Here is a 14,153-nt window from a genome sequence, read left to right as displayed (position 1 = left end):
AGAGAAAGAGAGAGAGAGAAAGAGAGAGAGAGAGAGACAGACAGATGGGGATTAACATATGGTTAAATTTTATTTCAATAATTCGTTAGTGCGTAGGGGTCTTTAGCAGTGGCATGAACAATTACACATTGTTCCTGGCCACACCCTCGGTCCTGAAACACTGACAAGAGGAAACAACCACACAAGAAATTCCTTAAGTACTTTCTGGTTCAACACCTTGAGCGAACTCAACACAGGTGCGGATCCAGGATTTTCAGAATGGGTGGGGTGGGGACGTGCTGCCCCCACTTTGGAGTGTGAAGCTCGGCACTCGGTGGACGGACTGACAGGCAATCTACCAAGTCACCAACACAGGAACTGCCAACTTATGACGAGGATCACTATCATTTTTAAGTATTTTTGTTCTCCTTGTTCGCCACCGGAAAAAATAGGGGAGGCGTGTGCCAGGTGCATCCCCCCCCCCCCCTCTGGATCCATGTCTGCAAGACCTCCTGGTAAGAGGGCCAGCATCTTACTCACTGAGTCACGGTGACTCCCTTTATCAGATAAAAAACAAAACCTGTGAAAAGTCTGTCATTTCTAGTTACTGTAAACATTAGATAAATATACTGAGCGCCATGGAAAACGCATCACTTTTTTTCCCAAATATTTTATTACTATTTGGTTTTGTATGTATAATATTATGCAATATTATGAACTATTGTTTCACACAATGCTCCCAAACGCAAAAAATATCGGCCCTTGTGCACAAAAAAAATTGCACGAGATGCACATGAAAAACCCAATATTCACGTGCAGCATTGTGTGTGAGCCCTTTAAAAGCATGTTTTCAACTTAATGTGCAGTACATGAACTGTGAAACGTCAATCTGTCGTAATTTGTTGTTGGACGTGTGAAGGAATCGAGCTAGAGATGCAGAGACTTACTGAAAATCAACGGAATGAAGCCATGCGAATGTCCAGGGCTGGCATGTCTACACGTGCTATTGCCAGACACTTCAATTGTCATCAGTCCACTATTGTAAAGTTGGTGGAACGTGTTCGAGTTACTGGATCAACACGTGACCGTCAACGTCCTGGTCCACAATGCGTTACAACCCAGACTCAAGACCGCTACATCCGGGTCACTCATCTGCGTGACAGATTCCGCCCAGCGACTCGAACAGGTGCAGCAGTCGTCGGAAGACAAGGACCAGTAAATGCCAACACCGTAAGACGTCGTCTAAGAGAAGTATGACTCCGTGCACGACGACATTATGTTGGAGCTATCCTCAGGGATCATCACCCTCAGCGGCGTTTGATATGGGCTCAAGGACACCAGACATGGAGAAGAGTAGACTGGCAAAGTGTGCTCTTCAGTGATGAGAGTCGATTTCATCTTTATCACGCTGATGGCCGTCAACGTGTGTGGAGATGTCTTGGGGAATGTCTTGCAGACAGCTACACATTTGCACGGGTCCCGTTAATGCTGTGGCCTACCGTGATGATGTCTTGCAACCAATTGTTGTTAAGATGTTTCGAGCGCACCCACAAGTTCAGCACTTCCAACAGGATAATGCACGTCCGCATACCGCCCGTTTTAATATGGACTACCTGGCTGCTAACAACATCAATGTTTGGGACTGGCCAGCCATGTCTCCGGACATGGCACCGATAGAACATGTCTGGGATGAGATTGGACGCCGTCTGTATCAGAGACCACAGATGCACACCATTGCTGCTTTAGAAACTGCTCTTATCCAAGAATGGAACACTTTGCCCCAGGCCTTCTTTCAAACATTGGAAAATTCCATGCGACATCGCTGCACAGCATGCGTAAGAGCCCGTGGAGGACACACGCGCTACTGACATCTGTGTCGTACTTTTGGTTTTGACCCCTCTGACTTTGTACCGTTGATTACAGATTAAACATCCATAAGTGTACAAATGTGTTGTTATTGATGTGTTCCCATTTGAATATTGTTCACAATAAGAAGCAAAATAAATAAGATATGTTTACAGGATCATTTTGTTATACGAAAAACTATATGATGCGTTTTCCATGGCGCTCAGTATAGTTCAACTATAATTATAATGTTTCATGTATAGGGGAGACAACTCCAAAGAAGGTCCCAAAAACACAACAACATAATAATCTCATGTACATGAAAACACTATAAGTTGTTTATTTCTTCGAGATCACAGAAGACACAGCAGTTCATGTGACGTGAGCGGTCCAATAAAGATGGACTGTGGGCAATTTCGGTGGTCTGAAGAAATACATCTGTGGGCAGCTTCGGGCGGTCCCAAGGCTAATGTATTATATTCGTGTGTAGAAAGTGCATAAAGCGTACTTTAAATGTGTAATTAGCACTATACAGGTGTTTATATTACTATTATTTACCTGTGTATATAAATCAGGTACTGCACCTGTATATTTACCTGTCTATATAAATCAGGATTAGTTAAATCAGGTACCGAACCTGTATAGAAATTATTAGAGTGAACAGGTTGATAATCTATCGTCTGTCTGTGATGTAATTTATCTCCATCTGGTGTCTTTATATCTCGTTTAGGTCTCGGAGGCTTTCTATTACCACGATGCTAAAACATACAACATATTTATATCTATTTACTCTAGACGGATAAAAACTAATCATTATACATTATACAAATAAAACATAGTTTGTCAGGCAACATAATACACCATCACTCTTCATCTTTCGGTTTAAGAAAATTCGGATACAGATCTATCATTTAATTTTTAAAATGAATAAATTCAACTTCAAAAAAATATGTAAGTGGAAACAAAAAGATGAATTAGAATTTTCGCGATTTTATCTAATGTCTAAGGAGGCCCACTTCCTCAGGGACTCACTTGCCACTGGGCAAGATGACAACCTGGCCAGTCTGCCACTGATAATAATAAAAACTTACCAGTTAATATCTATAAATAATTATAACTTACAAGAGCTAGTTTCTGTATTTCTCTCTCTAATCTATTAATCTCATCTTGTTGTAAATCGTTTATATGTTTAAATTCTGGTGATGGACAACGATCAACACCATGTCTGTATTAAAATATAAACAATACTTACAAATTACTTACTGGTCATTTGTTGGAAAGTATATTCTAATATAGTCTTAAATTTAAATCTTTATACCTATAAATATTGCAACATGAATCTACACAATATATATTAATAAAACTATTATTAAAAGGTACAATCTATATAAATAGATTTCACATTAAAAATAGAGAGAGAAATGAGGTTTTACGTCCACTCGATACAAACTAGGTCATATCGGGATTAACATATGGTTCAATCTTATTTCAATAATTCGTTTGCGTTTAGGGGTCTTTAGCTGTAGAAGAAATCGGAGGACCCGGAGAAAACCCTAAAGGTTGGACAGACAGCCCTACTTCTTGTCACGTACAAGCGGGGAAACCACGCTACTCGACTTAATGACAGACCTTATGATCCAATGAGCAAGCATTATCTATTCGACCACCTAACTCCCCTTTACATTAAAAACCTATTAGCCAAAAATGATTAATTCTCTGGATTGTCACCTTCATTTTTGTCACAGAAAATGCAAATAATGCATTAAAATTTTATAACCAGATTTATTAGATGCAATATTTATAGATTTGAAATGTTAATTTAGTCTCAACAGGTGATTTAGATCAGCCGTATATCAGAATTATTATTTTTTTTTTTCATATTAACATACATATCAATAATATATCATGCAATATATATCATAAAAATATCTGGCAGGGATCAACACAGGATATAAATTAAATACTTCATGCAAACATGTTAATATAAATCAAACTTGTCGAAGGGGTTAAAGCTGAACAATCACATAAACACCACCTCTAAAAATAATTTCTGGCATTTACATATCAATAATAGAGAGAGGTCATTTCGGGACTAACATATGGTTCAATTTTATTTCAACAATTTGCTTGCGCGCAGGTGTCTTTAGCAGTGGAATGAAACTGGAGGACCCAGAGGTTGGACAGGCGACCCTACTCCTTGTCACGTACAACCGGGGAATCAAAACTACTCCAGTTGACAAATATAATCGTCTCTGAGCAACCTGTTTCATTTATTCTCTGAATTACACAGGACAAAGACATGATAAAGACTTAATGAAAACTAGGTCATTTTGGGACTAACACATGGTTTAATTCTATTTCAATAATTTGCTTGCAATTCAGGGTCTAAAAGTGGGAGGAAATAAAAATTAGAGGATCCAGAGAAATACGACAAGGTTGAACAGGCAACACTAAACGCAACCTCGTCACTTGACTCAAAAAGAGAGAGAGAGAGGGTTTAAGTACACTCGACACAAACTAGGTCATTACGGGACTAACATATGGTTCAATTCCATTTCATTAATTTGCTTGCACAAAGGGGTCTTTAGCAGTGGGAGGAAACCGGAGGACTAGCAGAAAACCTGCGAGTTTGGACAAACCCTACACCTCGTCACGTGGAACCGAGGAATCAAAACCACACCGGTTGACTCAATATCTGTTAGATTTATCTGTGTATACTTCCTTCGAACACTCACTCGTTATAGTTTCTACAAATCTAATTATTAATTCTTGTCATTTAAAATACAATAAAAGATATTACTTCATTCGATCTTTGCTGATTTCCTGCTCGTATCTCTTTATATAATATTCTGGTGATTCCTCTCGTAAATTATTTTTCCAGAAATTGGGAGTTTTCTCCGTGGGTAGACTGTGATTACCTTCGGTGATGTATTGATTGGCTAGTCGATTCATCTGGGTTATATGCTCCTGTTAGTGATTAATAAAACAGGTGTGTCTTAAACAGGTGTGTCTCAATCAGGTGTTAATCAGGTGTTTGAATTAAAGATGCATTATGTAAGATTTAGATAAAAATGAAATGAAATGAAATTAGATGAGGTTTAAAGTCCTACTGTTTTGCTCCTATACTGGGCTAATGAAGACAGGAAAATTTTGTCCATGCAGCGTCACTATGGCATACTCGTATATCGAATTCCAACTGCCAAGGTATCTTTTATGTGCATGCCAATGTATACACAGGATCTCAGTTTTTCATCCCATCCGAAGGACTATTTTTTCAAGTGATGGAAGATGTAGCGTAGATTTTTTATTATTGAAGCAATGGAAATAGACAAACAAGACCAAGCCTCGATTATCCATTCCGTCAAATTTTTAAATCTTGCTGGCATTCTAATCCATTTCTTTCTCTGCCATCCAATGGTCTATAGAGTTGATTATGAGTTTGTCATGTTAATAAATGGTGTATAGAGTTGATTATGAGTTTGTCATGTTAATAAATGGTGTATAGAGTTGATTATGAGTTTGTCATGTTAATAAATGTCTAAAATAATAATTAATATAAGATTTTAATTTCAGGCTAAAAGAAAGACCTGCAATAGGCAAATTTAGCTCTGACATAATGCATTTTTAATAAGTTTTATTAATTATTGTGTTAATGGCTTCACAATGTGCCTGAATTAATATTAAAATCACAACACCCAGCTAGTGTCTAACAATTGGGAGAATAGGAGAGATGGCATTTAATATCCACTCAAACTAGGTCATTTTGGGACTAACATATGGTTCAATTTTACTTCAATACTTCACTTATGAGTGGGAGGAAACCGGCAGCCCCTGACAAAAGCAATTAGGTTGGACAGGAAACCCAACTCCTTGTCACGTACAGATGTGGGAGATGAAACCACGCCAATTGATTCAATGACAGATCTTTTGTTCAAATGCTCAAGTGCTCACCCATTCAGCCACCGAACCCGCGAAAATATAATGGTTAAAGTGAGGATATGTCATAAAGCTAATAATCCACGGACAAAATCACTGTAGATCACCAATCATTAAATATCTTCTCATCAAGTTTTTTAAATCCAAATCTAGGAATTCAACATGACAGTGTCTCAGCAACAAAACCGGTCAAATTCTATATAAATTTGTAATCAAAGTAGCAAATGATGAGGTTTTTAAACTTTACAATATAAGTTATATCACACATTCACATCAAATAGATTATAATATATATAACAAATATACTAGCCTATATCAATCATATTTATTTTAATTAACACGGCAAACTGTGCATGCATAAATAGTTTTAGTATATCAACAGCAAAACTCGAACACATTCATGGATATTGTCTCGAATAAAATACAATCTGGGCAGATATGATGTGACAAAGAAATTTGACAACATGGCATCTCATTTCAAGAAAAAATTTGATTTCCATATCTGTCGACATCATGCTGTTTTAAATAATCCCCCATAATGCATTTTATTTCAGTCCAATACCATCCAATCAACACAAAGCTTACAAATCATTTCTGATAAATTCTGGAGGATCATCGTCAACGATTCTTTCATTCTTTCTTCGTTGACTTAGTTCAGCAGCAATTTTAATCACCTAGCAACACGAATAGGGAAAAATCATGAAATATAAGGAAAATAAATCTATTGATTCAAAGGTTTTTAAAATGTATTTTTAAATTATGATATTGTGAAATTAGAGTTACCTACCCTTACTAATCTTTCCTTCAACTGATCTAGTTCGCTGGATTTCTCTTTTTCTAATTTCCGTTTTAAATTTTCTAATGAGTCTTCCTACAAGCAATAAAAATAATATATAGGTATCAAACACTGTCCTTGTAATTATAATATATATCAAATTAAAGATTGTCAGGGGCAACAAGTCTAAATATAAACCAGAATAATTTGTTATTTTGTTATTATATCAACTTTTAGTCTACATATTAATCTAGAGTGTCAATAAATTAATCCAAACCAGAATAATTATATCAACTATTATTCAATGTATTAATTTAGAGTGTGAATAAATTAAACCAAATCAGAATAATTTGTTGTCATTAATCTTACTTATTGCTGAGTTAGTATAATTATAATTAGAAAAGAAGGTGTTTATAAGATTCAGTCAGTTTATAGAAGACCACAAGATATGTTTTAATTCCTTGTAATGACCAAACATGGATTTTTCTTATAAATTTATAACAATATTGCTCCTTTAATTATTCTTTGATAATAAATATTGAATTGAAATGAAATGGGGTTTAACGTCCTACTGGGCTAATAAAGACGAGCATACGCCATATACTGTGCTATAAAGGAAATTTTGCCTGAGCAGCGGCACTATGGTCTACTCTTATATCGAAATCTGCAACCTGAAACTGTTAACAATTAACAGATAATTACCTACCTTATCTTTCTGTGATTTATTATACAGTGATTTCTGTGTTTTAAACTTACCTTATCTTTCTGTGATTTATTATACAGTGATTTCTGTGAATCTAGTTCTTGTTTTAATTCATAAAGATGTGTTCTCAATTCTTCATTACACGCTCGTAGATTAGCCTGAAAATCAATCAATCATATTCAGTTTAAATCATATCAAGCGAGAGAGAGAGAGAGAGAGAGAGAGAGAGAGAGAGAGAGGGTTTAACATACACTCAACAGAAACTAGGTCATTTCAGACTAACATATGGTTCAATTTTATTTCAATAATTCGCTTGCGCGTAGGGGTCTTTAGCAGTGGGAGGAAACCAGAGAACTCAGAGAAAACCCACGAGGCTGGACAGGCGAACCCTACTCCTTGTCACATACAACCAGGGAATCGAAACCACGTCAGATGACTCAATGATAGACCTTATGATACCATGTGCAAGTGCTAACCATTCGGCCATCAAACCCCCCTTCTAGAAATATATGTTTTTTCAGAATCAGGATAAAACAAAGCCATATAAAATCTCAAGACCACTGACTGAGAAAGTGCCTTATGATCTTCCAGTCTATTTTCCTCATCAGTAATGAAGGGTGAAGTGTCTTACCAAGAAAAAGAATTTAGTCATTTGGATGGTACAAAAAAAACTGTTGACCATGAAGCATGTTAAAGATCCCTGACAGTTGGACATCAAAATCCAATTAGGTCGTAGTGTGGCTTTCAGTGTTCCTCGAAACATACAGCATGGCGTAACTATGTCTTTGTTAGCTTGGGTTGGTTGTCAAAATGACCAAAATCCAAAAACTGTTAATCGTTCAAATAGCACAGACACTGTTGTCATTTGTTTAAAAAGTATCACAGAGTTTCAGTATCTTTAAAATAATGAGACCTCCCCATACTTACGAGAGATGAGGTGACCGGAGTTCTATATTTAGAAGATGTTGGACTTCCACCCATAGCAACAGGACTTTCAGCACGAAAACTGGAAAAACAAAAATCATTTCTATATAAAATTAAACAAACTTATTACTATAATGGCATCCTATAGGGCAGTGGTTGTCTACCTATTATTTACCAACGGTACACATTGGAACACGTGAAAAAATAGCAGTACACCTGGCTAAATATACATGAAAAATATATTAATTTTGCAAATGAAAACATGGTAAGTCGGACTGAATACAACCATAGACATAGACTAGTCAGAGACACATAGAATGACTCAAACTAAACAAAGAAAAAACGCAGCTATGAACTTATCTGTAGACACCAGCGAATACTCATTTGGGATCATATGTTGGTTTCTTTTACATTTTCTTATAGTGTGCTGTTCAAAATTTCGCGACAAACTTAGGAAGATCTCACGGTTGAGAATCACTGCTATAGGGCTTTGTCTAAATATTAAGTCCCACTGCAGATTTCGTCAAAGTCGTGGGAAGTAAATAGGGTTAGGGCACGTGATTGTTGACGAGATTGATTGTAGGTTAGGGCTAGGGTTAGCGCTAGTCCTGTTGAAACCACCTATAACTCGACAGAAAACTTTGGATCCAAGCACACATTTTACTACTGCCCAGCCTTGCCTTAAAATATTCAGATTATTTACCTTGCTAAATGAACTTTTCTGGGTGAAATACCCAACACACTAGCACTACGTCGACATTCTTCGTTGATTTCGTTTATAACGGTTCTCTCTGTTCTATCTAGCGTACTATTAACTTCCCGTTCTACACGACATAACTGTTGTTTATCTGATCGTAATTTCTGGATTTCTTCCTCAAGATTCTTCACAGTTTCTTTTAATTCTTCTATCTCTCTCTTATTATCCTGTTAATAAACAAATTAACAATATCTGGAGTTCGTCCTCCCATGAACGTACAATCAGGGGTAATAATCCAGAAATTTAAGGTTCGACATGTGTCCGAGTTATTTGGGAAATAAACATACATTGTAAGCTTCATCTAAATTGGATAAAAATTGTGACCTGTAGAGTGTCCACAAACAAATGTGAACAATGGTAACAGCATGATACGAGTTGATTATTGGCTTGTCATGTGAATAAATGTCTAATAAATACTTTATATAACATATGTTCGTTAAAAAAGTATTAACATTAGTGTTACTTTGCTCTTATTTTTTGAAAAATTTTCACAAGTTGTTTTCCTTTATTTTGTTAATGTAGAATGGTAATGAACTACTCTTTTCATTTTCTTTGTTTTCTTTGTTTCGTTTGAATTTGATTTATCTGTTTAGTTTTTGATTGTTTAATTTTTGTTAATGAAGTTGATTCTTTTAAACTTCGTTTTTTATTTTTGAACTCTACTTGGTGTAGGTGTTCATCAGGTAATACCTCGACTGAGTTCAATATAGAGATTAGCCGGTTGATTTATTGGATATAAACCTTTGAATAATAGCGCCTAACAGGCAGCTGTGTTTAATTGTGTTTAATTATGTTCTCCTGATTTTGATTGTTTCTGTGTGTTTGAAGTAAATGTTTGTGATATGTGCTTAGAAACACTTCATGTGTAATGAAGCGCTATATAAATCGAACAATAATAATAATATCTTTAACAAGTACGGCCATATATATCATCTTAGTTTGAATTAATTACATCACCCATCAGTTACTTTGATTGTTCACAGTATCCAGTCATTTTAAAGTTTAGGGTTGGGTAATGGCCGAATGGTTATTGCTGATGAGATTTAAACCCGGAGAAAACCCATGAGGTAGAGGACAGGCGACCCTACTCCTTGTCACGTACAACCAGGGAATCAAAACCACGCCAGTTGACTCAATGACAGACCTTATGATACAGCCCGCACATGCTAACCATTCGGTCCTCCAACCCCCTCCATTTTCAAAACAAATTAAAGATCATTTTGAAGATATTAAGCACAATATACTAAAACGAGTACATTTAATTGTGAAGGACATTGATCCTGATAACAAACAAAATGATGCTACTTGGAGTTGAAGAATGTTTGCATCGGTTGACATATTCGATAAGATTTAGTCCCAAAGGATCCCCACTCTTCTCGTCTAAAATGATCAATTAATTTTCCATTGTAATAAATAACCGATAACATCACCTCTTTAACTTTATCTTTGATTCGCTCGATTTCTCCGTTTGTCTGTTCTCTCATCATCTCCTTCGCTCGAGCCACAGCGACCATCTTGTCTTTCGAAGCTTGACGATTGTGATTCCGTTGTTCTTCAAGTTCCTGTCATTATAAAACACAACTTCATTGATTACAAAATTTAAAGTAAACTTTTTTTTAGCCAATTCAAGGTAGGCCTACACTAAGATGAACTATATAGAAGATTAATGTCCAATCAACACAAACAAGGTTATTTTGGGTCTAACATTATTTAACAATTTTTTTTTCAATAATTTGCTTGCACGTGTGGGTCTTTAGCAGAGAGAGGAAGCGAGAGGAGTCCAAGAAAACCCACAAGGTTACAAGTACAAGTTCGAAATCAAAACTAAGCCACTTGACTCAATGACAGACCTTATTATATAAAGCGCACAAGTTACACCACTTGACGCTGAAAGAGTAGCAGAGGTTTGACAAACCAATAGTTCCGTGTAGCTGCTGGATCAAAACTCATGCATATGGAGATATAAATAGAAGATGGAGTAGCCCCCCCCCCCCCCCCTTGATGAACAGACGTACAAACAGAATATAAAGTGGTAATTCAATCATAACATTTCCGATATCACAACCCTTTTTGTAAAAGCTGAAACATTATGATGAAATTAACACTATTTCTACAATTCACCCATTAAAAGTGAGAGAGAGAGAGAGATGGGGTTTAACATCCACTCGACACAAACCAGGTCATTTCGGGACTAACATGTGGTTTAATTTTATTTCAATAATTCGCTTGCGCGTAGGGGTCTTTACCAGTGGGAGGAAACCAGAGGACCTGGAGAAAACCCACGAGGTTGGACAGGCGACCCTACTCCTTGTCACGTACAACCAGGGATTCGAAACCGTGCCAGTCGACTCAATGACAGACTTTATGATACAGCGCGCACGCTAACCATTCAGCCCTCCAACCCCCCCTGACCCATTAAATGTTAGGCAAACAGTAACACACAGGGACTTTTCAAATAGCACACAGTAATACTATAATACTGATCATGCGTGTTCTCACAGTAGTAAAATACCAATCCTCTGTTTTCCCACTAACAGTAGAAAATATTGATGATGTCACAAATACCTGATAACAAGCGTTAATAAATCTCATTCTAATATCACGTAAATTATTATCCTCCATTTTAATATCACGTAAATTATCGTCCTCCATTCTTATTACATCAACATCAGGATATTATCTGTCTATAATCACACACCTAATATCTTACTACCACCATGTGATAATATACTAATTGTATTTACAAATCATACTCAAGATACTGGACAATGATCCGGGGTGAAATCAAATAATCCAGATAAGATGAAAGGATGAATCACCTTAGAACAATCAGATACACAGATCGTGAGCGAAAACAAATATATTATAACATCACAGATGAAAACAGGTTGTTTACAAATATTTCCGATACATGTATAAAAACATTATCCATGATTTAATTAGATATAATTTTATAATCATAAGTTCATATTTTGTCACGTGTATAGTTCACAATCTAGCTGGTTAATGACTGTCACTTATAGAATTTATAATCCTTTTAGATCACAGATAATCCACCATGTTATCTCGTAGGCCTACATATATAATCAGATCATTAATGATTTCACTTTCTGTCAGGTTGTAATAATATAATACAGGACAGACGATGATTTAATCCAAGGACAATATAGAGAGAAGATTTATAAGTACAAACTTCCATCCATGAATGTTCAAAGTAAGAAAGACTACATACACTAAGATATCTTTCACTATTCAAACAAGAGTATATTCAATGAAATATAACTTTATAAACATTTAATCTTGATTTAAATAATTCCTGTGAAGGGTCAACACTAGAAATATAAGAGACCTTATCTATCGTTAAACTATTAATGATTTCTCCTGTTACATAATCTTTATCGTAATACACTTGATATATAAAACACCTTTAAACCCTACACCCTATACAATAACTCCTTTAATTTCATAGACAAGTATATTATATCAAAATACACCAAGATTTTAAGCCCTCCATGTACTGATGCTCCTTCAAAAAACACTTGTCGCTAATCAGATATTTGTTAATGATTCCCCTCTTAACATCACAAGACCAATATATCACAATACACCGAGGTTTAATCCCAGTAATGTAAACACCAATAAAAAAAGGTATAAGATAAGTTCAGTTATTGTAATTAAGTTTTGGTTAATATTAACATCTGTATCACAATACATCAAGCCTTAAGCCCTGTATACACCTAGTAATGTACACAATAAAAAAAACCCATAAAATATAACTGGCTCGACTATCAAAAGTACAGCACACTGTTCAAGGATTAAGCCTTACATACACTGATGTACCATACAAAAACCCACATCAAATATATCTGACTGCTCTACCATCAAAAGTACACCACAACACTGACTGTGTAACACAATACACCAAATTTACACTCTGGATTTAACTGGCGTACATACACTATACACAAAATATGATCCTCCCCTTCACAAAATATGATCCTTCCTCTGACAAAATACAATGTTTCCCCTCACAAAACATGATCCTTTCCCTGACAGAATATGATCCTTCCCCTGACAAAATATGATCCTTCCCCTCACAGAATATGATCCTTCCCCTGACAAAATATGATCCTCCCCCTCACAAAATATGATCCTTCCTCTGACAAAATACAATCTTTCCCCTCACAAAATATGATCCTTTCCCTGACAGAATATGATCCTTCCCCTGACAAAATATGATCCTTCTCCTCACAAAATATGATCCTTCCTCTGACAAAATACAATCTTTCCCCTCACAAAATATGATCCTTTCCCTGACAAAATATGATCCTTTCCCTGACAAAATATGATCCTTCTTCTCACAAAATATGATCCTTCTTCTCACAGAATATGATCCTTCCCCTGATAATAGTGCAGTATAACAATAACTGAGCATGACAATACACTAACTATATCAGTTGAGACAAGTTATTTAATGTTATCAGTTTCTAGGTTGTCGTTATAATCAGCAACAAAAGATCAAATGAATGAAAGGGGAGAAGTGAGTTTATAATAAATTATTACCCCATTATCTAGCAAATAAAGTCGTCAAATTCTCTTTGTACTTTTATAAATCTTTATGTCAACACCTGAACCTTACATAAATGAACACAATGACTTTATTTCTACGGGGCACATGTTGAATAATGTTAACAAATCGTTACTGAATTCATTATAGAAAGAACATCAACATTAACTCCGGTCTTATTATATTCACGAGAATACAAAGATTTTATTTACAATCCCAGGTCAATGTGGCTTCAACAAAAGGTATATACCGAACGACCGATATGTGATTACATAAGAATATGAAAAGGCAATTCATTAAAATCAAACTATGAAATAACGATAGCCTAATCTGGTTTTACGGTATAAAATTGTTATAAGGGCGACTATTTGGAAAGGTAGATACTTATATTAGAAATGGATCGAATGAAATGGGGTTTTATTAAGTCCATCTTTTCTACACTAACTGGACTAATGAAGACAGGTATACATCATACAGTGTGCTATGAGGGTATACATCATACAGTGCGCTATGGGGGTATACATCATACAGTGTGCTATGGGGGTATACACGATACAATGTGCTATGGGGGTATACACCATACAGTGTGCTAGGAGGGTATACACCATACAGTGTGCTATGAGGGTATACACCATACAGTGTGCTAGGAGGGTATACATCATACAGT

General features: G+C 35.9%; 1 protein-coding gene across 4 annotated transcripts in view; it reads right to left on the bottom strand.

Moving 5' to 3' along the window:
* Window positions 1–14,153, bottom strand: part of LOC126824818 (myosin heavy chain, clone 203) — a 29,464-nt gene that overhangs the window by 3,398 nt on the left and 11,913 nt on the right. For 2 of the 4 annotated variants that reach the window (XM_056101838.1, XM_056101840.1), the window contains 8 exons: window positions 10,350–10,481; window positions 8,866–9,086; window positions 8,166–8,244; window positions 7,292–7,396; window positions 6,548–6,631; window positions 4,625–4,791; window positions 2,947–3,049; window positions 2,421–2,582 (listed from right to left, as the gene is read on the bottom strand). In XM_056101838.1, the coding sequence (XP_055957813.1) occupies window positions 2,421–2,582; window positions 2,947–3,049; window positions 4,625–4,791; window positions 6,548–6,631; window positions 7,292–7,396; window positions 8,166–8,244; window positions 8,866–9,086; window positions 10,350–10,481 (1,053 nt within the window). Of the gene's footprint in view, window positions 1–2,420; window positions 2,583–2,946; window positions 3,050–4,624; window positions 4,792–6,345; window positions 6,435–6,547; window positions 6,632–7,291; window positions 7,397–8,165; window positions 8,245–8,865; window positions 9,087–10,349; window positions 10,482–11,484; window positions 11,865–14,153 lie in introns of those variants that run through there. The other 2 variants (XM_050554218.2, XM_056101839.1) reach the window with 2 other exon arrangements.

The sequence above is a fragment of the Patella vulgata genome, chromosome 6 (genome assembly GCF_932274485.2).
Source record: "Patella vulgata chromosome 6, xgPatVulg1.2, whole genome shotgun sequence".
NCBI lineage: Eukaryota > Metazoa > Mollusca > Gastropoda > Patellidae > Patella > Patella vulgata.
The sequence above is the reverse complement of the archived record's forward strand: the minus strand, read 5'-3'. Positions and strand labels throughout refer to the sequence as shown.